We start from the raw sequence: 27,207 nt of genomic DNA on the forward strand, positions 1-27,207 counted from the left end.
TATTAAAGAGCTGTTCCATGATTATGAAATCCATTTTTGACTGAATATTTTTCACTTTGGGAGCAAAAAGAGGTCATTTCACCATCTAGAAAATTGCAGTGCATTGTTCTGTCCTATATTCTTAATCTCCAGTTATATAAAAAAAATTATTTATTCCCCAATTCATTTTGCATCTGGATCTCTGATTAAGATTGGTCTTGAGCCACTTCTCTGACTGTCTCTGCTTTTCAGTAATATCTAGGAAGCATTAACTCAAAATTACATTCTTCTTAGCTATCTAGAATGTTTAATTTACTTGATCTAGTGTGGACTAGTTTTAGGCTAGTGGAGAACTATCAGTTGGATATGTTTAACAGGGGTTTGTTTTAGCAAATGCGTACATGTCAAGCTTTTTATTTTCACAAATAGGAAGCTTATGTATCTAAATACAAGGTTAACTCAGACAGAAAAGTATTAAGCTTCTATCTTCTGCAAGAGTGATTAATGATCAGTTCCATTCTAGGTAATACTTGGAAACTTAGAAACATCAGACTTCAGACAAGGGCAGAGAATGAGGGTGAACCTCCTTCTTTACAACTGTTGATTCCTTCTCTTCTTTCGGAATTTTAGTGTCTTTTCCAGTGGTCGTATCATATCTCTTCTTTTTTCTTGATTATAATTTTTAAACAAAGCAGAACAAAGCATTTGTATTACTTTCTTTGGTCATGAAAGACTATACTAAATATAAAAAATGTGTCAGCATGGGAACAAAAGATGAAAAAGTTTGTTTGAATTCATATACAGTCAAGCCCCAAGTAAGAGGGTAAGAAATACATTCTCATTTAGAAGCTACAGGGGGAAAGACATGCCAGTATGGTCAGACATGGCAGCTAATATATAGAGTTTGGTATGTAGCTCAGCTGAGTTTCCAAAAGTCTATGCAAAGCAGATTTTTATAGTTTAGTTTTGTTTGTTTGTTTGCTTTTTAATTAACCGAATACTGTAGATTAACTGACTTTCATTCTGAAAGATGAAGAAGCTTTATTTCATAATTTTGAGTGGGGAAACATTGCCTGATACAGTTATGCAAACTGTGAAATTGCTGGTACACGTGCCTTTTATTTGCACATGCACGTACTTTTCCAAATTCATATGTAGGCTGGAGACACAATGTAAAGCTAATTTACATCCACATCATTACTTTCACTGCTGTATGATGGACAGAGCATCTAAAAATAATGAGAAATGGTTCACTATTTATCAAACTTGATTGTTCTTGTACTTACTGAAAGAAGACATTCAGAATTTTTCTTATACGCAGAATAAACTTTCAGCTGCATCATAACATTTGTGTATTTGGTCCCTTACACCAGTGCAGCCAGCAATTAAAAGGAGTGTATCACTTCCTGCAATAACATATTTCCCTAAGTTACTGCTCATTTACCTACTCAGTGCTGATTTGTTACCATTTCCCCATTCTCTGTATTTTGCTTGATCTGCATTTTTTTTTTTCCAGTCAAAACATTTAGCCATTTTTGTAGATAAAATTAAGAAAAAAATTAGTTTCTTACTTCACTCTTTCATTCTTATTTTGATTAAGCTGACTTGTGAATTTGTGTATTAAAGTAAAATGAGCCATGTATTTTTATGATCTCAGTGTCTGGATATTAAAGTATGATAGATTTCAGTTCTGTTTTCATTCTAGAATTCTAATTTACTGAGTTCTGAATATGTACCTAAAAAAAATTCCTTAAGCTCCTTCAGGAAATGGTTGCTTTATGTATCTGAAAATGGCTTCATGCACATGATTACAGACACTCAAGGTGTTATCAGCATAATCAGTTAGGCCCTGGGACATTTATGTGGATGGTGAAGTCATCTTACTAGTCTTTCAGACCTAATGCTGTTGTAGCATGCTAATCAGGACTATTCAGTGAACAATGGACAAAACTTTTAACTAGATGTCAAATGTTGCTCTTGTTTCTGCTTTGCAAAGCCATTCAGCTTCTTGGCTTTCAGGGGTTGACTGTGAGGGCAGAATTTGTAAGTACTGAAAGTTCAGTGTGATGCCTGGACTAGAACGTTGCATGACTGATTAACTTGAGAGGTCTAGAGCTTACAGAAATCATAATATCAATCACCAAGTGCCAGAAGCCATTGAAATAAAGAAGTGCTAACTCATGCAGTAAAACTTCTGCAGATTTCTTAAGAATATAGAAATTGATAACCAATAAAACAAAATTATGACTTTATGACTCTATGATTCTATCTAGTAATTTGGGAAGAAGAATTTGGTGTAGGTTAATATGAAATGCTTTAAATTATTAATTATACAGTAGAAAATATATCAAAATTATTTTTAATCCTGTTCCCAGAGTAGTCAGACAAAGTCAGTGCCTAACAAATACAGAACACGTGGAAGGAATCCTTACACAAACAGTATGCTTTCAAATTATTACATTCACTATTTCTGTATCAAGTAGAATTTGTTTACTGTAGTTTATAACAGCTGGGCTAATTTTACGATCTTCAATTGTTAACATTGTTTTGTTAGCCATGATGAGAGTTGTCGGAAGGTAATTCATGTATGCAATATAACACAGATGTTATTAAAGTAATTATTTGATTTAGCATGTTTGTTAATATCTTCTGGTGGCAAGATACTGGCTTTTTCTTTTTCAATAGCATGGTGGGCTATTTTCTGAAATTTACTTTACCTTGCATGCCGCCCTTCATATGTTTCATATGCGTGGCTTACTAACAAAAAGCTTGAGGCAGAGCCAGTAAGAAATCTGAATCACAGCAATAATGACAATATTTTGATGTAGCCTCCATTCTGGGAGAAGGAATAAATGTGGTATGTCATGGCACTAGACAGGCTTTTGACATAATGTTTTTATAAATGAAGTGGAGAATTATGGCCTACATAATTACCTGCATATTAAAATACACAACAAGTAAAAATGGACTGGAAAAAATGAAAAGGGACATGGGAACAGCCTTCAGCTGTGGAATTATGTGAAGGCATGAGATAAATAAAGCATTTCTAATTGCAACACATTATCTGAGGGTATGGTAGAAACCATTGCATGAGCATTTTGGATTAACAGTCTTCCAAAGTCTATCGATACATGTACTTATTCCAATTCAAAGTAGGCAGCTAAGTTAAATGATATCTGAAAGTCCTGTCTAGACCTGCTTTTCTGTTGGAGTACTCTCTTTATTTTTGAATCTTGCTCTTTGTGCAGAATTATATAAAGGTTTTTCAGTTCACCTACCTTAAGAGGTGTAGGTTAATTTCAGAGCAGTGTATGGAATTTGAAATTAAACTTCTATGAGGCTATTTATCAGTTTTCTTAGTGTAGAACCAAAACAGATTGTGTTTACATAAAAAGAAACAAAAACATGATATATTGATTCTCATATTATGAAGTTACCTTGCAGTTCATAAAAGTATATTCTTTCACTATGCACATTTATGAGGTGTAAAACATAAGCAGTGAAGCATAAATAATTCTTCAGTTCTAGAGGTGCTTGCAGATGCCAGTGAAATTGTGGTACTATGGTAAATATTCTCTTTATTTTCTACAGAAATGTATTTTCTGCAGACAGAGAGTTAAGAAAACCTCTGGTGCCTGCATTCAGTGCTCGTATGGACGCTGTCCAGGCTCCTTCCATGTGACCTGTGCCCACGCCGCAGGAGTGCTGATGGAGCCTGATGACTGGCCGTATGTTGTCTACATCACTTGTTTTAGGCACAAGATCAACCAAAATGTGGTAAGGAATTTGTTTAATGCTATGTTAAAAATAAGAATTGCAGAATTAAAATATGTTTTCAGAGAAAATGAAACAAGGGACCCACATAATGTATAATGGCTTCATCTAATATATTTCCGTGCATAAAAAGTATTTCATCTTGGAGGCTTTTTTCTCATTATGTTATCTGGTAGAAGTAATACTCGATGTGCTAAGAACATTTTTTGCATTAGACTCATTGTTGAATATGTTGTTTTGAGAGCAGCATGAGTGTCTGAGTTCTCTGTTTTGTTAGTGTGGAATGTATTGAAAGTACCCAAATCACAGTATCTTTCAAATACTCTCAGATATTGAGCGATGTGGCTTTTATGTAAGTTCTTTGTACCACAGCCAAGTAATGCCGCACAAATATCCAGTTATTATCATTATTTCATCTGGAAAAGCAGCAGTGATGTGTCATGAAAATTCATATTATTTCTGTATCTTTTTATTTCTAGCCTATGCTGAGGAGGAACTTTTGATTTTAGATAAGAGACAAGAAGAATTAGCTGTCACTGTCTCGTAGGTTTAATATTTTTAATCTTAATGAATTGTTACTTATTTCAGAGAAATCTCTCAATGGGCTTTTAAGAGTGTATTTTCTTTCCTAGCAAACTAGGAACTTAATGTGATATTGAGTAAATAACTTGATACATTGGTCAAGTTGAAAATTCTCAAGTTTCAAACTTTTTATTTTAATATGTATTTAATCTCCTTTATACACTAAAATTGAAGTAAACCCAGTTGATGTATGTACAATGTATATCTTTATTTCAAGAGCCTGTCAGTGAACCTTTGATCCTACAAGACTACTGGAGAATAAGATCTCCTGTTAAGTATAATAAAATGCCTCCCAACTAGACCAGTCTTGAGTTTCAGTCTGCTGATAGTTCATAAAAAGGCAAATGAAATTGTATGTCCCTGTTTTAAATCTCCCCAGAAATGTTATATGTTATAAAGATTTTTGTTTTCAAAAAAAGTAAACATATAAAACCAGTATAATGTGCATGGTTGTTATGTCTTCATACATTTTTTTGAAAATAAGTTTGGTTTAAAACACAAGCATACTGCAACCTCTATCTGTACTGGTAACTTAAAGTCCTTGGCTTGTTTAGGAAATGTTACTCGCTAGTTGAAAATTACTGGACCAAAGCATGGCCAGTAAAAATACAGCTGTTTTTCCTAAACGTTTAATTATATTTCTTTTTAGACACAGTACCATTACTCCAGGTAGTGATATATTCATCAATAGCTGGGAAGCCATTCCTTGATTAAATAAGTTTTTCTGCAGTATACTTTCTTTTGTATCCACTTCATGTATATGTTGTGGCTACTGCTCTAGCCCCTCAGTTTTTCAGACTTTCTGTAATGTATCTGTCTATTGCACTGGGAGACCCCTTTTTTTCCCCAAGAAAGGCACGTTATTTTCTTCACCTATTCTTTTTTATTATACTGAATGTGCTGAGGTTACAGATTATTTCTTCTATGTTTGTATAGTGCCTAAATAGGTGGTACATCTATCCTAAACAGATGTCTTTTTTTTTTTTTTTCCTGGTAATTCTATATCCATGATAGTTGTTAATAAAAAAGCCTACAAAATATTAATGATAAACATGTAGATCATTTAAGCAAATTTAAACTTCCTGTCTAATATAAAATATTGCAGGCTTCAGCATAGTCATCTGACTTCTAGCATACACTTTCCCTAAAAGAGAAAAAAAAACTTTAAAACAGCTATTACTTTGAAAGCTTAGAAATTAAGTGCATACTTGTTCCATTTAACACAATGGTAATAAAGTGAGAGGGATTCCCTTCAGATTCTTAGTGATTTTCAGGACTTGTATTTCTTAGTGTCAAACAGAAAATAAGTGTGAAGAAAAAAGATTCTATCTAGCTGTTTTAAAGTGTTTGTGTGAATGATGTTCAAAGTTGATTGGAGTGAAACTGAGCTCACCTTTTCGAAAAAAAATCTTCTTTATCTTTTTTCACTTGGCTCAAATCAATGTCAGATGTGCTGAAGAGAAGGAAAAATAGTGTGTCTTTTTTTGTTTGTTTTTGGACCTGAGTTTGGAAGGATCAAACATTTTGTTAAAGAGAATTTTTCTGTGGTAATCTTCAGTTAGCCGTAAGTGCAGTGGATTGAGCTTGGCTGGCTGCTTGTTGCCCACCACACTGCTCTCACTTCACTTCCACAGCAGGACAAGGAGAGAAAATAGGACGAAACAGCTCATGGGTTGAGATAAGGGCAGGGAGATTGCTCACCAGTTACTGACACAGGCAAAACAGACTTAGCTTGGGGAAGATTAATTTAAGTTACTGCCAATTACTGACAGCGAAGCAGTGAGAACTAAAAGCAAACTAAAAGCACTTTCCCTCCATCCACACTCTTCTTCCTTACACCCCCCCCGGAGCAGTGCGGGGGAATGAGTAATGGAGGCTGTGGTCAGTCCATAGCACTTTGTCTCTGCTGTTTCTCCATGGTCACACTCTGCTGCAGCTCCACGTGAGCTCCCTATCACAGGGTGCCACCCTTCCTGCACCAATCCATCTATGTGGGCTTCCCATAGGCAGCAGCTGTAATCTGCCACGGGGCAGCTGCTGGGCTCTTCTCACAGAGCCCACCCTTGCAGCCCCCAGTACTAATGTTTTAAGTAAGCTGAATTGCCAATAGGCTGTGGCAAAAGTGTCAAGGATTTATTTAAGATCGGATTTAAATTCTACCTTTTGAATTACCTAATCATGCCTTTAAGGTTTGGGATTTTTGTTATCATTGTTCTTCTTATTACACCTTTCTTTACTATTTGTTGCTCTTTTGTGCAGACATTATATTGCTCTTCACTATTAGGTACAACTCTGCATCTTTATTCTAGTGACAGATTTTTGTCTATTTTCATTTCCTTGCTTACAAACAGAACAAGGACATGCAGATACACTCTGCAAATTTTTGCAGGAATCAAATACATCTTCTTTTCAGCAAGAACAAATTTCTCCTTGTGTTTAGTAATTCAAAACACTCCACTTAAAGCAAAGATGCTATTTCTCCCCATTTCAAGGAAACAAAGTTACAGTTGACTGATGTTTCACTAACAAAACCTCTAGATGTGAATATGTGCCTAAATGCTCAGGGAATATCTTTGATTGCTACTTCCTTCAAGTTTGAAAAAGAACAAACAACACAAAACTCAGCAACCAAGAGGAGTAGGAAAAATTGTGGCTTATATCTATAGCAGTATTGTAATGTTTTGAGTCGTCTACAGGTTTTTTTTCCTAGACTGCTCTTTTAATGCCAGCCATGGAAAATACTTGCAAGTCTTCTGGTGAAAAATCATCATAAAGACAATCAAAAGGAAAAGCCTTACTCTTGCAGTGATGTCAAATGAATACACACATGTTAAGAATTTTATTATTTTAATATTGAGATGAAGTTTCAAAAATACATTATGTAGGTATGCACAGACTCAAAACTAAGTATATGTCTTGTATTTGTTGAAGGTACAGCTTTAGAAGTGATACAAAGGTTTGCTAGCAGAAAAGCTGTTTTATGCAGAATGGTTTGAATTATTCCTGTTGCACTCTATATTAATTTGTTCTTGTAAATCGGAGTGCGAGTATGCAAATTACAAAGTAGGACCTGTGCTTTGCTGCCAATAGACAGTAGGTCATGTTTTTTGAATTTTTCATGGTCAAACCATGTTTATTTCTGGGCATGAAATGTATCCTTCACATCTTTTGTCATCAGATTGCCAAAACACTTGGAACTACAGTTGAGAATAGGTGCTCCACGTGGACTTATTTTGATTAAATCTCTGTTATACACAAGACAATGAGAAAAAGACGTTATATGTGGCAATACTGTTGGGAAAAAAAACACCAAAGAATTCATACAGGGTTAGCAAAAACAGCACTGAAGGTCAGAGAAAGTCTGCTGGAAGCAAATGTGTCCATCTGTGATATTTCATTTTGAAAGTTCAATCAGAAGAGGTATATAGACAGCCTCAGTTACACGCTTGCTTCTGATCTGCTTTAAATTATCATTCGCTATTATTGAACAGTTTTTATCTCTGTAGCATACAGTGAATGAAAGAATACTATAAGGGGGAAACTGTACATCCTTTCTCTGTTGAATACATGTGAATACAATGCCACTGTCTGCTAACTACTGCCAGTTTTAACATTTTCAGGAGTCTAGAGGCATGCCATAGAAAAGACAAATGAGTTAAAAATCATGAACTGGCATGTTTTTTGAAACGTCATGCATCATTTCTGTGCCCAAATTGCAGTTCTGAGGAATGAGCAGAAAATGATGATGGGAGAGTTATGCTTCTCATGTTCATGTTTCCTAATTAAATAAATCTTTATTGTTTTTAAATAAGAATTTTAAGGATCTTCCACTACAAACTGCAGTCAGGGAGGGTATTTAGATATTTGAATATCCACTAAATAACTATTTCCAGCTAGCTACCTGTTAGTATTCAATATACATCTGTATACATACTTATTTTATTTTAGAAGATTTTTGAGTCCTGACATACAGAAAATTTAGGAGAAAGTCATTTTCCCTCTTATCTTTTTTGAGGTTTGCAGAAAGGAGAGGTTAACGTTTTTTACATTGCATCTCATTGTTTTCTGTATATCTGCTCCTATCTTAGTTCATCTAGGCTTAGGTACTGTTAAAATCATGCTTTTTAAACCAGCTTTCTCAATAATCTGGTAACTACCACAGCTGTTCCTTTAATCTGATAGACTTACATAACAACTGTCCTTTCTGATAAAAAATGACACTCTTAACATCAATAAATTCTTAGGATTTTCTGACAGGAAATGTTTTCTGGGACATGCAATACGTCGTTGGAGTGTGCTTGTCAATATTTTTTCTGGAAAATAAATCAAGAATTCTAACAAGATAACTAAACAATAAACTAAAAAATTATCTCCTTGAGCTAGGAATGCATTTCTTTTTCATTCTTATTTGTTCTAATAAGCTTTGGCATTCTTTCTCCGAATGTTTTATCACATATAAGCCTGTATTGTCTCTTGACATATTATGTTTTGCCATCTTCTCGGAAGAATTCCATTTTCAAAGTTTAATACATTTAAACCTTATAATAGGGATATTTTCCTCAGATTATTGTAGTATAATCTTAAACTTCTACTTTCAGTTGTTTCGTATGAGTGATAGAATTAATAATCTCCATTATGATTCTGATTTTTTTCAAGTAACAGAATAGACTGAAGTCAAGAATTGTTTGGTAAATGAACGTTTATGTTTATTTATGTTTCAAGGTTGGATAAGAAGTGCTAACTGACATGTTAGCACTCCTTTCGCAACAGCAGTAAATGGTTTCTTCTTCTGCTCCTCTGCAGTTAAACTAAGTAAAAGAATTAACTACATAAGTAGCTATGTAAAGTGGAAAATCTAGGTAAATTGTTTAGTACGTTATATATATGATCAAAACACTATTTTGAAGTAAACTTTAGGAACAGTATTGGTTTTTTTTCTCTGAGGGGAGCTCAGCTAAATCCTCCAAATGCTTATGTCAGGCAGAGTTCTGACACACAAAGATTTAGTGTGCTGTTTCCAGAAATGGCACAGGATACTCCTATTTGGTTTGTAGAAGCAGAGAAATTTAAAATTTTTTAAATCTTAGAAACTTGTGCAAGAAAGAGGCATGATAGTGACTACAGTCTCCACAAAAGTGGAAGATGTAAGTTATTTTTTTTTTTCTCCAAAGGCATTGACACTGCTATTAATGTTTGGAATCTAACAAAAAGAACTGATGATGTGTTTTTTCTCCATTTGATATTAATGCTAAAAAGAGTGTTTTCCAGATTCTCCAGAGACCCTTTTAGATTTCTGTATTTATTGAGGAATCCATTGCCACTGAAGGTTTGAAAAGCAGTTTTAGGTAAATCAGTAGTTATTGTAGCATATGCCATAAGGTTTTTTCAATCTTCTTATGTAAATATTTCTAATAAAGTGATTAGTGCTTTCTGTATGCTGTTGCATCTGCCCCCTTTGTATCTTCTACTGTAGGAAAAGTTCAACTGGTTACATACAGCTTAGATAACAATTAGTTTGTCTTGCTTAAAGAAATGGAGCTTTGTGAGGTAATGAATAAACAGTCAAAATTGCAGGGAAGAAGGTCTTTCTGTGTTTGACCAGAATGAGAAATTCTATTAAACAGTGTTATTGCACTGTCTGTATTTTCCATGGAAGTAAATAAGAGGCAACCTGCATATTTTTTCCTGGTGAAGAACATTGCTTTTTAAGTGGAAAGTTCTTAGGTATACTTCAATTAGAAGTTGATGCTTAACAACTGTCAGCATCATGTGAGCTTCTAAGCATTTGCTGATTTACAAGGTTCTATTCTTTTATTTATAAAAACCATTAAAAACAGTTATTGATGTAGAATTTTTGCATAATTTATCAACCCTACCACAGATCTGATTGACGCAACTAATTCTATTGAATGCAAAGTGAAAAATGAGGGAAAATGATTGGTACTGATGTACTAAATGAGTAAGTGAACAGTGATCAGTGCTGTCTGAAGTCTTCAAGCAAATGTTCTACTGTAGACAGCTCTGACATGAGCTGAAGATGCATTGCACTTTTTTTTATCCCATTCAGAAAATAGCAAAGTAATTATGAAAAATGTCACAGTACAAGACTTTAAAAAACCTTCTAAAACAATGTAAGACCACAGTCTAACTTTGCCATGCTTCAAGAACTTCAAAGAAAATGTACAAATTCTGTTAATTAATATTCTTTCTCTACTGTGGAATGGTGAGAAGGTATAAACTGCAAAGATTTTTTTGAGTGCTATAATTTGTTATTCTTGAGATGCTGTTCGTTTTCTCATAAAATGAAAACCTTTGTTAAATTTGTATGATGATGATGGCAAGGAGCAACTTTGCATTTAAAGTTTTTTTATTGAGTGTTATTTTTCAGTTTTAACATTGATACAATTCTGATGAGTAAGCTGGTATTTTAAAATTGCTTCTAATTTTTTTTCAAGAGAACTAAAGCATGTGAGAAGACCATTACAGTTGGGCAGACGGTCATCGCGAAACATAGAAATACAAGATACTACAGCTGCAGAGTCATTGGAGTGACATCACAGCTTTTCTATGAAGTCATGTTTGATGATGGCTCATTTAGTCGGGATACTTTTCCTGAAGACATCGTGGTAAGTACTTTCTTAGATAGGGTTTGGTTTGTTTTGCTATTCACCTTTTGTTTTTGAAGATTGGTGAGATGGAGCATCTTGTACTACTTCTTTTGACCTTGAGGAGATAATGTTGTAATGTTTAGTTTGTGTTCGTTACTTTTGCTGCTGAGATTGATTCTTTTCTAACGGGCTTCCAAATAGTGGTTGTTCTAATTAGTCTTTGCCATTTGACCAAATGTATCAGAAGTAATCTTACAAAGCTTTTTAATTAAATGAGAAATATGTATTTAATAAAGGAGATGAGAGAGGGAATTCCATGTATCCTTATCTGTCTCTCAGAGATAACTTGTAAAAATTCCTTGCTGAATAGAAAAATCCTGCTGTAATGGGAAGAATAGCTCTCATGAATCAGTTCTAACAACTTGTTTACACCTTCTGATGTTTAGCTTGTGAGATTACATTATTAATGATAAAAATCATCAGGGAGGAGAATGTGTAGTTTACTGCATTTCCAAAAAGCAGTTGAGTTTTTTATTTCCCTAATGCACTTGTATAAGCTGCCATGTTTTTCAGAACTGTTAAGGACCACATTGTGAACTTAGTGGATCTGTACAGAATTTGCAAACAATTGTGAAAATATTCCTTTTCCTTCCTCATTTACAATGAGTAGATTGGATGATAACATTTGTTCTGTTCAGCAGGTGCTTCATGATGATTGTGCTGCAGTATGACTGATCCTCTTTTAACCTTCATGCATGTCTGAGGCTTCTTTATGCTGAGCTTATTTTCTGGTGTATCTCCAGATAAATCTCTGGAAGTTAGAGCCTCCAGGGTACACTGGCTTGCAGAAGTGCTTCGTGTTGCCGAACTGGTTTTACTTTGCCCTATGCTGAGGTGGAGAGTCTGGCATACACACCAGTGCATAAGAATATATACTTTATTAGTATATTTTCCAGAGGTACAAGCCTTAGCAGGGAATCCTCTGTGTTCCTTTACTGCAAAGATGTCTTTGAGCTATTCTGTTTTCTGCAGGCCTAATGTTTTCCAGGAGGTAGAATTAACTGACAGATAGCATCAATGGAAATGATACTGTTGTTGTTAAAAGCTTCATAGTTATTGAAAAGCCATCTGCCTTTTGAAAATACGGCATTTTGAGAGGGTGCATTTCAGAGCAGTATATGGGGATTGAGCTGTTTACCTCCCACTGCTATTAATAGAAAACAGGTAGCAATTCCCTGCTACATGTCTTTGAAAATTTATCTTTTAATTTGAAACACTCTGAAAGGCTCCATTAATGATCAAACTTTGATTTAGGATGATCAAGATATTAAGCAAATGTGGCTGTATTGTTATTAAAACCCCTTTTTTGTATATGTCTGCATCATAGTATGGCAGAGATGAGAAACTGCTTGCCACCCTAGTGGGGTATTCTGATCTCGAGCTAAGAATAAATGTAATCAGGTCTGGATATGCCTCAGTGCTTCCTAGATAGTGGATGAACAACATATAATTGTTTGATGGAAACACCAAACGAATTTCACATTCCTTAGAGAAATCTTGTTGTGTTTTCATTATATAATACACCTGCAGCCGTTACTGGAAGGGAGAGAAAAAATGTTTTTTCTTCTGCTTGGACTAAAACTTGCTAATCCATGCAATGTGCGTATCAGGTGTTAGTGCCGCTGGGAGGACTTATTCATCAAATCTGGTGTGAAAGCAATGTTGCTGCCTATTGAAGAACTTATTTTTCTAATCTGTTTTCACTTTTCAACTAGCTCGCAAAGATAGCAGCAGCTTTCTGCTTTCCCAGTATATGCTGAATCCTCTACATAATTTCAGCTCAGCTCACAATAGACCACAATTCTAGTGTTCAGACACAGTGATATATTTTTAAGAAGGAAAACAGGGAACAGGGAAATTTCAGTCTCAAAGCTTCTTGAAACTGTTTGCATGTAAGCATTCAATAACTTCCAAAGCAGGGTGTACATTGTTCTATTCTCTTCCTTATCTTTTATTTATTTATTTATTACCTTCAATTAGAAGGACAGCTTCTTCTTTAAATGACAGAAAGACTGCAGTGAATGGATAGTATATGTTATCTTAAAGGATGTGAGATGGCAGCTGCGGCAGTTACCTTAACCATGCCAACATGCCAGGGTGGAGTACATATGCTGCAGTCCTGAGTAACTGCTTCTCAGAAACAACAAGCATGCCACTTGCTACTTCTTGAAGGATGTACTCTAGTTTGTCACATAGCAGCTAGTTCAGCAAGAGGAGTAATTCTGTCCAGCTCAACAGGACAGACGTCAGTATACCAATTCTGCATCAGGAAATGTCTCAGGTCTTTGGCCTGCTCAATTCTTTTTCATGCCTGATGGCCATATCTTCAGTGGTACAGCACAACAATTTGCTGTAAATTAATATTCTCAGTCAGATTTATTTAGCTGTTTATTTATTTATTTATTTGCTTTTCTATACATTGTAGCTGTCAATATTGCTTACTAGCAAGTATAACTGTACACAGACACATATGTATGCATGTATGTAGCTTGAAATTAGAGCTAAGGATGCAGTTATTCCTATGTTTTTTATGCAATTGAAATCTCAGCTAAACAAGAAGGCCTTGCAGTATACTTGACTGGAAAAAGAAAGGTTTCACCAAATTTTATTTATTCCAAGGAAGAGAAAAAAGAAAAGAGGTTACAGATAAACATGCTTTGCCTAATGGTGAGTATGTGAGTATGTTTGATTACAGAAGAGGTGAGCAGATCTCTCTTGAAATGCCAGACATTGTTTCAGGCCACTTGCCCAACTAATTACTGTGGTTCTCCAGTTGCCATTTTAAACAGAATTGTTTGCTGTCATTGTTTCACCTTGTGGCTGTCAGGCAAACTAGGTGAATAAAAATGAGTACTTGCTCATCCTGTCTGTGACATATCTACATTGTGTTTTAGTTTACCATCAAGTTTATAAATCTAGGGATTCTCCAACAGGTTGTAAGCTGATCTGTGGGTTGTCATGCCTACAACCCAAAATGGACTTTACTGATTAAAAGCAATAAATTGAATACCATCCAGTTGTGGTTTAATTCTGGGAGGCAGCTAAGCACTGAACAGCCACTCACTCACTGTCCCCACAGGGGACTGGGAAAGGAATTGGAAGGGCAGAAGTGTGAGAAGTCATAGGATGAGATAAAGAGAGTTTACGAAGTAAAGCAAAAGCTGTGTGCGCAAGCAATACAAGCCAAGAAATTAATTCATTGCTACCTACAGGCAGGCAGATAGATACTCAGGCACTTCTAGGGAAGCAGGACTCGTCACATGTAAATTTCTTGTGAAGACAAACACTGTCACTCGCAATATACCCTCATTCTTTCTTCTGCAGCTCAGCTTTTGTTGCAGAGCTTGACACTGGGTGGTATGGAGTATCCACTTGGTCAATTTGGGCCAGCTGTCCTGGCTGTGCAGCTCCAGCATTCTGGCATGAAGAAGAGCGTAAGAAGCGGAAACGTCCTTGGCTCTGTTGAAGCAGTGCTCTGCAACAGCTCTTATGTGTGATCAGCGCTGTTTCCATAAAAAATCCAAAGCAGAATGTCATATGAGCCTCTGTGACAAAAATGAGCTCTGCCAGCAAAAAGCCTGACACATCCTAAATGCTCTTTCAGCTGATGGAATGTTACCGTAAATGTTCATTATCATGCAACAGCATCTTGAGGGATGTGGAAGTGAGGTGTATATGATCAGGAGTCTGTGAGTTTGTTTTTTATACCATGTTATGATGGTTTCCTCGAGTCTTGATAGAATGCCATAATTTTACTACTAAAAAATTGTTGAAGTGTAGTTTAAGACAGCATCTATACTGCACTTGTCAAAAGCAGGAACAAGGAAGTTTTGCATGACTAGCTGGCTTATCTAACAAGTAGCTTGATTTGTGTGTTTTGGGTCTGGCACTGTTTTCTGACACACCCACAATGATATGTGGAAACCTTAACCTTAATCAGCAGAATTGCACTGATGCTAATTTAGGTATCTTCTTTCAGTAGTGCACACAAGAGAGCCTTTACCATCAGGAAGACAGTGTAGATTATGCTCTATTTTTCTATGTCTGTCAATACTTTAAAATCACCATTATCAGAAAAGGGAGGAATAGGACTATTTAGAACTCTGACAGCTGAAGTACATCACTGAAATTATCAAGAAGGCTACAACTTTTCATCAAGAAGGCTACAACTTTTCACAGTGTGCACCTAAATTTCACCGAACCCCTAATTATTATCTTCTCCTTTCTTTGTAATAAATTTGAGCTCATTTTAGTTGCTGGTATTTGTAGGTAGACCTACGAGAATAATATCAATGTAATTTGAGAAGCTATTTAAAAAAAGACTTTTCTCAGTCAGACTTTTTTTTTGCAATTCTCTACCTCAGTCCCTGCTGACAAATGCTCACTTTACACCTCTACAAAATTATGAAATGAAAACTTCAGTAACTCATGACTCACACTCCAGTGTATACATATAATGTGCGCATAGGCTTGCCAATTATCCTTTCTTTCTTGCTGAATATGGACTTACTGATATTCTGAATGATCCTTTCTAGCTTATATGTCTTTCCGAGGTCTGAAGCTGCATAGGCATCTATTATCTTGGAAGTTGTCCAAGACAGAGTGAACTGATTGTGGCATAGGTGTAGGGGTAAGAATACAGATTGTCCTGAGGATAGTATTGTAAGGCTGTTGAGAGACAGAACAAATTTGCTTCATCCTCCTTTGTGATACAGAATGAATGGGATTTAGCTGGGCAGTTCTTCAGAAATTATTTCCTTTACAGGCAGGCTGAAGGGAACATCAATTTAAAACTGCAATGTGATTATGTTGGTGAGATTTTTTGCATGTGTAGGGAAAAAAAGGTAGTGCTTTGGGGCCTTTGAATGTCAGTGCTTGGCATATAGCTTCAAGAAAAGTCTTACTTCTTTACTACTGACATTATCTGTCTGTGACAAGTGGCTTTCAATGGTGCAATAAATGCTGGGATAGTTCAGAGAACAAGGGTTTTTTCCTTTATTTCTGAATCTGTTGGAAAATTAGGCCTGTGGAAAGAAAGAACAGTTGGGAAGAAACTTACGAAGATCAGACATAGAGATTCAGAGCTCAAAATTGTATGTAATTGTATGTATGTCTACAGGAGTGTGGACTGATGAAGTGCGGACATTTAATAAGCTTCTCAATTTCTGTATGTTAGTACATGTGTGGCTATTGATTTTGAAACAATGGACTGCTTGAACAGCTGACATTTGGAAATAGTGTGTTGACAGTGTGTTGTTGTCCATGTAGACAGAAAAATAGAGGGCTTGGTAATCTCATAAGGATGCTATGTCCTACAGATTAGACTTGCGTAACATTTTGTCCCATAAACCTTGTCTGGCATTATAAATGACAGAACTCCTGACTGGTTTAAAGTAGTTTCTTTTCTGGGTTTCTTTTCTCTTTTTACCTCTCTTGCCTAGCGGTTCAAATCAAAACCTTAAATAGTAGTGCATACCTTCTTCTTTTCATCTGTGAAAGATCCACTCGATTTCTGATAGAGAATAATAGAATATTGTTCACTTTTAATATACTGGCATTTAACTGTACAATGGCTAAGGAAATTAAAACATTTGAATTGATACTCATTCCATGCAATCTTCAGATACTTTGGATGTGCTCCAGTATCACCAGCACCGGGAATTTCTGAGAACATAAAGTATAGGGAACAAGAGGATAGATCATATTTGGTAGAAATGTAGTAAAAAATTTCTCAGAGCTAGGTGAATGAGGTAGGAAAAGAGATACAATTAATTATAATAGGTTTAGCAACTTAAAAAAAAAGAGATGATATTGAGCTAGATGCTGCACTACTCATGTTCAGCTTGTTCAATTATATTTTTTTCAGCATTGTAAACATATCTGCCATATAGCTGAACTTACTACTCGTCAATTTTTACAACATGAACTTTGGCAGACACATCTGAAAAATTCTGGAAAGTACATTTGAAAGTCATGTGAACCATCTCTGAGGAGGAAATTTGGGTTTCTCTTTTGAATTATTTTTTTTTAAATCTGTTTAAAATGCATCAAAAAGTTACATGTATATGTATGTATATATGTATATCTGAAAAACTGATGTCACTATTTTTCACTTTTTTTTTTATTTATTGTAAATTTCTGCACTTGATTTGCAAGTATTGATACAGATTATCCTGTGCTTTACATACAGGACATTATTTGTCTCATCTGAATACTAACAGTAATGAATTTCTGTTTTTAATGCTCTGGTCTTAGTAAGTTGAAATCAAACTCTTTGAAAAGTAGAAAAGAGGTGCCTTCCTAGTGGAGGCTTTCATTCCATCTTGTAACTCTTGAGGCTGCAGAGCATTAAAATATGCAGTAGCTTATTTCTAACGTGAAATTTGTTGTACAGTACTATAACTGTATTGATTTAACTGAGATATTTTCACTTTATAATAGAAAACAGAAGTATTTTTTCTGAGGTTTTTTGCTTTTTCTTAGTTTCCTGTTACAGTAGAAAGATAATAGATAACTGTAAGAATTGAATACACTATGGATTAAGAGCAAATTAAACCTCAAAATGTAAGTATTATCTTTTTACAGTTTCCTATGTATAATGTCTATTCAGTTTTCTAACACAGTGCTTTACAGAACCTTATCAATACAGAACTTACATGAATTGATGGTAATGTCATAGCTGAGCAGAAGAAACAAAATGGAAGTTACTGTTACTTTGTGGTTTAAGATTAAATGGCTGACTTTGCAGTGAAGCAGCTAAGATACAGAAATGCATTGAAATGTTTATTTATTGTGTTTGCAAAAGTGTCTGTCCATATCCAGCACCATGATGAATACTACCATGTGGAGCATGTGGGACACAAAAAAATATCTGAAATCAGATAGGAATCACAGATCAAGTGGGAATTTAGGATGAGGGAGCAGCATTATTTGCCTTTCCAACCTTTTTCTGAGGTAACCAATAATTGTAGGATTTTCATATCTGGCAATTTACACTATTTGTATATTTCAGAAGTAGATTACTTCCCACCTTACCATGTGTGTTATACTGGAGGGAGAAAATAATGGTCGGAAGAGAATATAAAATCCTCATAGTCCTCTGAGTGCAGTAGATTTAGTAGGAATTTTAAGCCTTTAGATCCTTACTTGTGTTCAGCTGTGCGCTCCCCAGAGAAAGAGAGACATGAACATACTGGAGAGAGTACAACCAAAGGTCACCAGGATGATAAGCATCATTTCCATTACGGAAGACTGGAAAATCTGGGACTATTCAACCTAGAGAATAGAAGGCTCAGGCTAATTTTTTTGATGTATTTAAATACCTGAAGTGTGCAGAGAGAGCCAGACTCTTTGCAGTGGTGCCTAGTAACCAGATAAGAGGCAGTGGGCGCACAGTGAAGTGTAAGAGCTCTCTCCTGAACATCAGAGAGTGCTGTACTTTAATTTTTCTTTTTTGATTTGGGGTTGACTGAGCAATGCCAGAGGCTGTACTGAGAGGTTATGAAGTCTCTCACCTCAGAGATCTTCAAAATTGCCTGGACGTGGTCCTGGACACCTTTCTCTGGGTTTCCCTGCTTGAGCAAAGGGGTTGGACTTTTGTGGATATGGATTCATGTAACTGTTACAAGGTTTCTCTGCTGCATGAAAGAGACCATGTACTTCAGTCAAGCACCCTGAGTCAGACACTCTGATGTGCTTGCCAATTTCACCTTCACGCTGCTCTTATGAGACAGTGGGTTTTGTTTCATAGAGCATCTTGTACCCCACAGTAAAAGTTCCTTACTATTCTTTGTTTTTCACTTTATTGCGATGCCCAGTACCACTGTGGACATCCTAAGCTGTGTTCTACATCAGGGGCTAGAATTATAGTCTTTTGGGCAATTCTGCATCTCTCAGTTAGCATTACTTGTGAATTTGTGTTATTGCTGAAAGACTATGTAATGACTGAAATATATAAAGTAAAAAAATTTTGGTATATTATGGAATGCATGATTCAATTTGACTTCTACTTTCCCTTCAGTGAAAAAATATATTCACTTTGTAAGAGAAGAATCAGCAACATTTTAAGGACAACATAATATGCATGAGTTCAGAGTATTTTTATACTATGCGGTCTATGATCCAATGCTAAATTTGTTGAATTACAGAAACAGTTCTGTTAATCTGGTGATTTCATTGAATTTATACCAATTCAAAACCAGAATTGCACTCCTGGGAATCAGGCCTGCTCTTTCAAATGCTAATGCACTGTGTAAATTACTGTTCCTGTTTAGATAAAATTCTGACTATGGCAAATTAGCTACCACTATCCTTTTCATTCGAATTGTCTTGGAACGTAGGAAACCTAATTTTGTGTTTCTAAAAATTTGCATGAGTACTGTATACTATAAGTTTCTCAAAGAAAAACAGTTTGACAGTCTTTTGACATCAGCAGTTGATTTCAGAGAGTTTCTATAGTTCTTTGTCTTCACTTCTGCTTTAATAGTGTTGGTAGATATATTCACTGTTTTCAGCAGCAGTATGTTATTTGTCTGTATGACAAGCTTTTCTAAATCAGAGGTGCTGTTGTAATCACATTGGTCGTGCTCCTTATAAAACAATTACTGGTAAGCATGACTGTGGGAGCTTAATCACCAGTGCTAAAGTTGAAAGTTAATGTTAGCTGAAGATAAGCAGAGGAGACAACTTGTATTAAGTGCCTTTGCAGAATGGCCTTGGGGACATTTTAGCTCTGACGTCAGGGCTGAGCAGAGGTACAGGGAAGGCACCTTTCCTGCTCTGCCCCAGAAGCCTTGTTCTCTCAAGGGTTTGTATAGCAGTATCTAACTCTTAATGACAGCTTGTTCACCACATGTTAGTTCCTCTGCATTCTTTCCTGTTCAAACAGTCTTCACATATTAGTGCAGAGAACACTATCTCATGGCAGGTATCCTAGTAGCAATGAATTGGGTTAGTAAATTAAATTCAGTTCATAATTTGAAAGTGGAGAATTTAGATAGGACTAATGAAGTCAGTAGCAACATCATTTCTGTGCAGTAGCCTATAGTTAGGCTAAGGTTGTTCATACTTTTTTGTTGTGATTCTGGGAATGAGAAATCCAGCTGAAGTCTTAACAGTTGAAATGAGTGTAGAGAGCATATTTTATCTGTATTGGCAGAAGTAACAGTTTCCACTGAAGTTTCTAAAATTCTACAATTAATGCCCATTTTGCTATGAAATAAATTTCAGTTCCTCCAGAATAAGAGGGCAAAAGTGTTGGTTATCAAGTTCTGGAGACTATGGATAAATTTCAAGTTATTTTTTAGAAACCAGGTAATTTTTAATGTAAAAGCTCAAATGAGATAATATTTTGGCTTTCTCCATGCAAATAGTTGATAGAGAAAGATGGATATTAAAGTCTGGAACATTCTTATGAATTTAAGAATGAAGGAAGTGATAAGAAATGGACAATTTCTATTTCACAGTTTGATTTTAACTGTGTGCATGGATTGGCAAGCACAAATTAAATGTTGGTATAAAATAAATAAATAAAATAAAATAAATAAAATAAAATAAAAGTGAGATAAGTAGGATAGGAAGGCCAGGTTTATTGCAGTTAGAGAGTCTGATTTAGCTATAATTCATCTCTTCAGTATCTGTTTCTCTTTGATCTTTGAAACCACAGGGTAGCTTATATGCTTTCAGTCTTCCAGGAGGAGGATTAGAATATTGTACCTTAACCCCTATGAATGAGGGATGGAACAATATGTAAAGGATATGTATCACCAGACAGGGCAGAGGCTGAAGTCAGGCTACTACTTACCTCTGCCTTTAGCCATTTCTTCAGAACAGGTGCCATGACAGTAGCATAGTGGGGTTCAAGAGCCTTCTGATACAGAAGGCAGCAGCACAACAAAATTGATTCTCATGCAACCTAAATGTAAGACTGCAGTTGACTGATTGGAGAGTGTCTTCCTGGAGGGTTTTGATGTCTTCTGGTATAGAAATAATGAGTTACTTCAAAGTACAAAAATATATTCATCTAAACTAATTGATACAAATATTTTGCGTCGTCAAGCTTTGAGCTAACAGTCAAACAGTCTTCAAACGGATAGCATCTGGGAAGAACAGTGCCAGCTAGATTCTGCGTATATTTTTAAAAATTCCACACTATTTCTTTACCTGTAATCAAAATTATTTATACCGCTTACATATATTTTATTCTTTTGCTGCATTACAGAATCATACAGCAAGAATAGTATTATAAGTATGTGATAACTCAAAAGACCTGTTGCAAGAGCCACATGTACCCACTTTAGCCCCTCATTGTTCATATCAATTATAGTGCCACTGGTATTTCACCAGAATTTTAATAAACAATGAGGCATTTTCTGCTTAGTTTTCAAAACAAAGCAAAACAGCAAACAAAACATAGAAATGTCAAGAAGATGGAGAAAATTTTTCTAAGTGATATCGAGAAAAATGCTGTGATTAAAATACAATTTAAATAAACAAAAATATATTATTTAGAATACAGTCTAAAGCTTGGAGATTTAAAAAAATACCAGAGTTCAGCACTGTGCCTGCTAGTTAAACAGATAAGCAATTCTATTAATGTTGAGGAAAATAAATTTGGAGTTATTGAGATTCATGTCATAGGAATGACTCAGTTAGGAAATAAAGAGGTGTCCACCTGATTATGTTTGCTGTCATGGTTAATGCTTGTTTACAGTTTGATGCTCTACACTGTGTGGATTTTGTAGAAATGCCCTAATAGAAGAAAGTTGTGTGTATAACAGCCTGTAAAACACTTTAGCAAGATGCAGAAGAATGAATGGTTCAGAGCAGGAAGAGGCTATTCTATATGTGAAAGGACATATCTAATAAAAAACACTAAGTTATACCTGTTCATAAATGTAAACCCTGGTTTTGTGAAATAGCGAAGCTGAAAACAGTTGATGTTTATTCATACAGGTTGGTGATGAATATGTATAAACTTAAAGAGTGAACTTCTCACAGATGATATTTCCACTTTATGCTTTATAAAATAGATTTATTTTTTTTTTCTTCAATATCTTTACAAATGTTTGGGCTTATTTTTGTAAACAATGGAAAATCTTAATCTTCTTTTTCTAGTTATATATATGTGAATGTTTTAGGACTATGTTCAGGGGAAACTGGTCTCCAGTAGTATTAATCAGCTGACGAGGTTGTCACATACTGATTGGAAATGTATTTTATATTTAGATCTGCTCTTCCCTACTAAGCTCACTATAGGAGCACAGCTGTGAGTTTAGTAGTCTCCTTCAGTGTTCTGATCTGATCAAGATGGAAATTGATTTCCTTCATCCTGATGGAAGTTCCAGAGAATGTTTATGCAGAAGTATGAGTGGGAGGCAGTATGCAGTTCTTAAAACAAGACGAACTGATAGAGCTTGTCAGTTGGGGGTTCAAATCAGAGACCTTCATCACTGTATCCTCTCTTGAATCAGAACAGGATCACATAATCAAAATAAATAACAAACTCCAGGTGATCTGGTGAAGTTGTCTTGTGATTTGATCAAACAAATATTGACATTTTGTCATGATTGTTTTCCTGGAACATTTTTTAATATTAGACTATTGCTAGATTTATACCTCCTCTAAAAGATGCCATGTGGGCATTTTCCCTTTTTTCAAATAAGTCCTAGAGATAAAATCACCAATGTTATTGCTATGATTTCAAATACAATGCTTACTTTTTTGGCTGTGATATTACTGTTTTAAGTGAAGGGAGTTAATTGACCCTTCTCCACCAACCACATGCCACATTCACCTAAGACTAAATCAAGTTTGGAAGGATTTGATTCCAGTTAAGCTCTTGAAAGATCAGACGTGCTTTAATCTGGCAGTTGAAAGGCAGAATGTTGTACAAGCTTATGAAAAATTGATGGTGGATTCTGGAGCAATTCTGAAGATCAGAAATATTTTTAAGAGTGTCTTTTCAGGTTTTTAAACCTAAAAAAAAAAAAAAAAAATTAACAGAAAAGAAGGATTTTGAAAGTGTTACTAAATGATGCATTGCAGTCTTTAAGTCTTTTTCATTCAACTGTTGCATTCCTCAAACTTTTTTTCCCCCATTAAGTGCTAATATATTCTATGTCAGCTATGCTCTATTTTCCTTTCCAAGATTTTTTTTTTCTATCTAGCTTTCTGTCAGACCAGAGACTCAGTAAATTAACTTCGGCTGATATCTGTAGTCACAGAATAATTTCATCATTTCCTACCACAATCTTTACATGAAAGATTTCAGTATCCTTTCTACTATCAATTTTACTTTCCAGCTTCTCTAAGCCCGTCAGTGCCTGAAGATATGAGCCACACCTGCAGAAGATGACTTGCTCAGCCGCACTGAAAGTTAGCCTTGTTGACTTGAGGAATCACAGGATTTAATTTTGTGCTTCCTTTGATTTCAATACATTTAGTTGTTTTTAGTATGGTTGCTTTGAATAAAATATAGAAGAAATCTAATTTGCTTACATTTTAATAATTTCAAAAATAATTGCTGATTTTTAAATAGCTGAATTCGTAAGATAATTGTAAAGAAAAACATTGTCAAAATAAAATTGTAGTTTTCCAGGGAATATATGCTTCTTACAGTTTTGGAGAAATCTCAATAGTTCTTAAATTCATCTTAAATATGTACTTTCTAGCCTTGATTTAGGAAAGCCTTCTGAACATACTTATTCATTTTTTAAAATAAATTAAGATATTTTCTCTAGGTTTCAGTGGCTGCAATTGAGATCATTGGAATTTTTCAACATTTCTCAGTTTATGGTTTCTGTTCACTTCTTTTTTCCTTATTTCTCAATGTGGGTCCATGTTTATTCTTCTATTCAGTCGGTGTCAACTATCACCACCATGATGGTGCAACTAGAGCTACTACTTACAGATATTCTGTTCAGCTTTTATGAACCAAAGTATTCTTCAGTCACTGTGGTAAAAACAAAAGGGGAAACAAAAACGTAGGAAAATTTCTTCATGACAGTGGTAGGCATAAAAAAACATTATTTATCATTCCAACATTTATTACTAATGGGTTGATTACTGTTTTAGCTCAATGTATGTCATGAATATCAAAACATATGTTTCTGAAATCAGAAAATACAGCCAGTTTTTCAAAAAAAATGTTTAAGAATTGTTATTCTCTACAAGTTTTTGCTTATAATGAAATTCTTTGAATGTCTGTGAGACTGTGTCTGAAGTGTATGTTACTTACATCAGGCTTATGAAAATGTTCAGAGATTGCCATATCTTATGCCCGACTTTTCATGATACAACTGAGAAGAGTGCGTTTGCATTTTGTTAGTTTTGGCAGCCTAAAAAATAGGTCTCATCATGCCTTCAGAAGAAAATGATGAGAATTATTTTTATGGTAAAAAGATAGAACCTTTAAATAGTCTGCGTAATACAAGAAAAGTTAGGAATTGTCAGCAATAATCAGCTTAAATGTTTTAGAATGAGTTTCCCAAATGTTGTTCCATAAAGTAAGGTATTTTGGTTATATATATATAAGAGATGAGTTTGTGTCATAATTCCAGTTCTCCTTAGTTATTTGCATGGGAACTGTCAATTTTCCATATGAGCAATTCCATTAGCCGACCTAGAGGAGCTGTGAGACTTTTTTCTTCTGCAAGATACAGAGGGACCAATTCATGAAAGGCATTTGTTCTTGGAAAATTAATGTTTGGCTTGATATTGTTGATAGATTGTTTATTTTAAGGAAATTTGCAAAATTCCACTATGTCTTTTAAAAGTTTGTTTCAAGACACTTTGTCAAGACTTTTTTAAAATTATTTTTTATGCTTTAGGAATTATAAGGGAAAAGTATAATAAGTATAATAATGTTACTGAACATCTTCACAGTTATCACGAAGGAAAAAAACTTCCTCTCTCTTTCCTGCGGAAATACTGAGAAGGGTAGTACTGAAATGCTATTTCCAACCCCGTAAGTGGGTGGATCCATTGGATATTTGGTGATAGTAAAAGGACGTATCATTCTGTGTCTGTCATAAAAGCCCTTTTCAGGCAAACACAGATGATATGTCTTAGAGCTGTTCCCTTGGAGAGCTCCTGAGAGACAATAGAGACAGACAGTGTTGTCATCTGTTTTGCAAGAATGTGTGTTTCTGCAAAGCCCAGCATTATTCTGCTTTTCTCATGAGATGAATCAATTTCACGGATATATGTGATTAAAGACAATTTATCAGGCTTGGATTGGGCTAATACAGTATTGTAACAAGAACACACTCTAGTAAGGATTGCTGTAGTGTATTTTTGCTCCCACATTTTAAGTTCTTTGTCATAATCCTTGGCCTCGGTTAGAAGAGGCAGGTGAAGCTAACAATACATTTTGGTAATTATTCTATATAAATGTGAGACTGAAAAAAGTGAAAGTACCACAGCAATTTGAGATAACACCAGATCCCAAAGAACTTTGTCCTTGGGTCTTTGCATCTGAGCCCTTGGCTCTTTCTTCTCCCTTCCTGTTTTGCCTCTCAGCAGTGAGCTCAGATAGCATGAACTGAGTAGTTCCTCTCACCTCTAGGAGAAAACCATTAAAGTAGCTCTAATCTGCATCACAAGTGTTTTGAGGTAGTCACTACAAAGTACAAATGCTTTTTGGGAAGTGAATATTTGTCACAGGTGGTTTCAAAGGAATCAGTGAGCACAGAGCTGGCATGGCCTTTCTCGTGTCCATCATACTGGTTTCTGATATGAACAGTGTGGTCTGCATATAAGTTATTTGGGTCAGACCAGAACCATGTGAGGCAAAAGAGACCAGAGCAAGTATAAACTGTGCTGCTTTGACATTCTCAACAAATCAGACACAAAATTTGCCAAAACACAGGAAAAAAACATGTTTTGTAACTCCTGAAAAATAACAAGCCAAACAGAAAACCTCACCTGTTCTTCATCATATGTATTTAGACTATTTCAGTGTTTCTCCATCAGCTATGCAAAGAACTCATTGGCATTCTCACCATTTATAGTTTGATCTATAACTGCATTTTTCAGGCAGCAAAGTTAGCATCTAGCAAAATTGTGCTGCAATTAACAAAACATGAGTTATTTGAATATGTAAAGGAAATTGTTGCGCATATTCAATTGCTCTTTAGTGATCTTTATTTTCAATGTGTGACAGAAATTAATTTGGGGAAATGTATCACAGTTCCTGATAGCTATCTGATTTATGCATATGTTGCCTTGCCAATGCAGCATCAAGCTGTTAAGAGAGTTTCTTTGGTCAGTATTTCATTTTCATGAAGGCTAACAGTATCTTCTATTAGCCCATTAGCAGGATTATAAAACTTGAAACACACATGGTAATAAATCTTCTCCAATTATCAAGTTGTAAGAAGCAGCTTACTGGTAATTTCAAAGTATATTAGCTCTGACGTGAGAATCCATCCTTCTTTATAAATAGAGCAGAGATTGCCTAAAGCTGGGCCCACCTGCAGAGGGAGAGGTTGTTCAAGTGAAGTGGCCTGACGGAAAGCTGTATGGTGCAAAGTATCTGGGACCAAACACAGCTCACATGTATCAGGTGAGTGTCTATGTTTATTACCAAATGTCTATTTTTGAGATGTCTTTATTGCTTATTCAGCTCTAGCATTGGAGTGGCAGACCACAACTTCAGAGCTGCAGGAGTATGGACTAAATTGTAAACTGCTGGTGCCTTTAAATCAACACATGATGTTGTCTAAAACATTAACTAGTACTGTGCATTTCTTCCGAGTTGAGGTTTTGCCTGATCCTATGAAAGAAAAAAATTGATTATTTAATAGAACTCAGTCAATTGTCTTCATTTTGTGAGGTGAAGAGGTAAAATATTAAGAGAAGTAGTTTGTTTTTTTTCCAAGTCATTTACTTACTATCTCCAAATCAGTTATTTAATTATTTGATTTCAGGTAATTACATTATTAATGAGATAAAATCTATTATTAGTTTGTGACCACAATGTGCCCCAGGCATTTTGTGAAAGGATGGAAGGAAAGACAGTAAAAAGAAGAGTGAAAATAGCTCCACTTCCATTTCTGCAAGGTACTTCTGAATTAATTAACACATAATCTAAGGAGCATTTTATCCTCAGCAAAGGCAAAATGAAACTGAACACTGCAGCTTTAAAAGCTTTTTAAGGCTAAAAAGCTGACTTCTTATTTCAGAGACACAATAATCGTTGGTT

At 35.2% G+C, this 27,207-nt stretch overlaps 1 protein-coding gene across 1 annotated transcript; it reads left to right on the forward strand.

The window, feature by feature from the left end:
• Nucleotides 1-3,519: 3,519 nt before the first annotated feature.
• On the forward strand, nucleotides 3,520-26,649 carry LOC116217533 (lysine-specific demethylase 4C-like). The gene is made up of 3 exons (XM_031557289.1): nucleotides 3,520-3,756; nucleotides 10,791-10,961; nucleotides 26,449-26,649. The coding sequence occupies exons 1-3, from the start codon at nucleotides 3,520-3,522 to the stop codon at nucleotides 26,632-26,634; spliced, it is 594 nt and encodes a 197-aa protein (XP_031413149.1). The 3' UTR covers nucleotides 26,635-26,649.
• The last annotated feature ends 558 nt before the right edge of the window (nucleotides 26,650-27,207 follow it).

Source organism: Meleagris gallopavo, chromosome Z, assembly GCF_000146605.3.
Source record: "Meleagris gallopavo isolate NT-WF06-2002-E0010 breed Aviagen turkey brand Nicholas breeding stock chromosome Z, Turkey_5.1, whole genome shotgun sequence".
Taxonomy (NCBI): domain Eukaryota; kingdom Metazoa; phylum Chordata; class Aves; order Galliformes; family Phasianidae; genus Meleagris; species Meleagris gallopavo.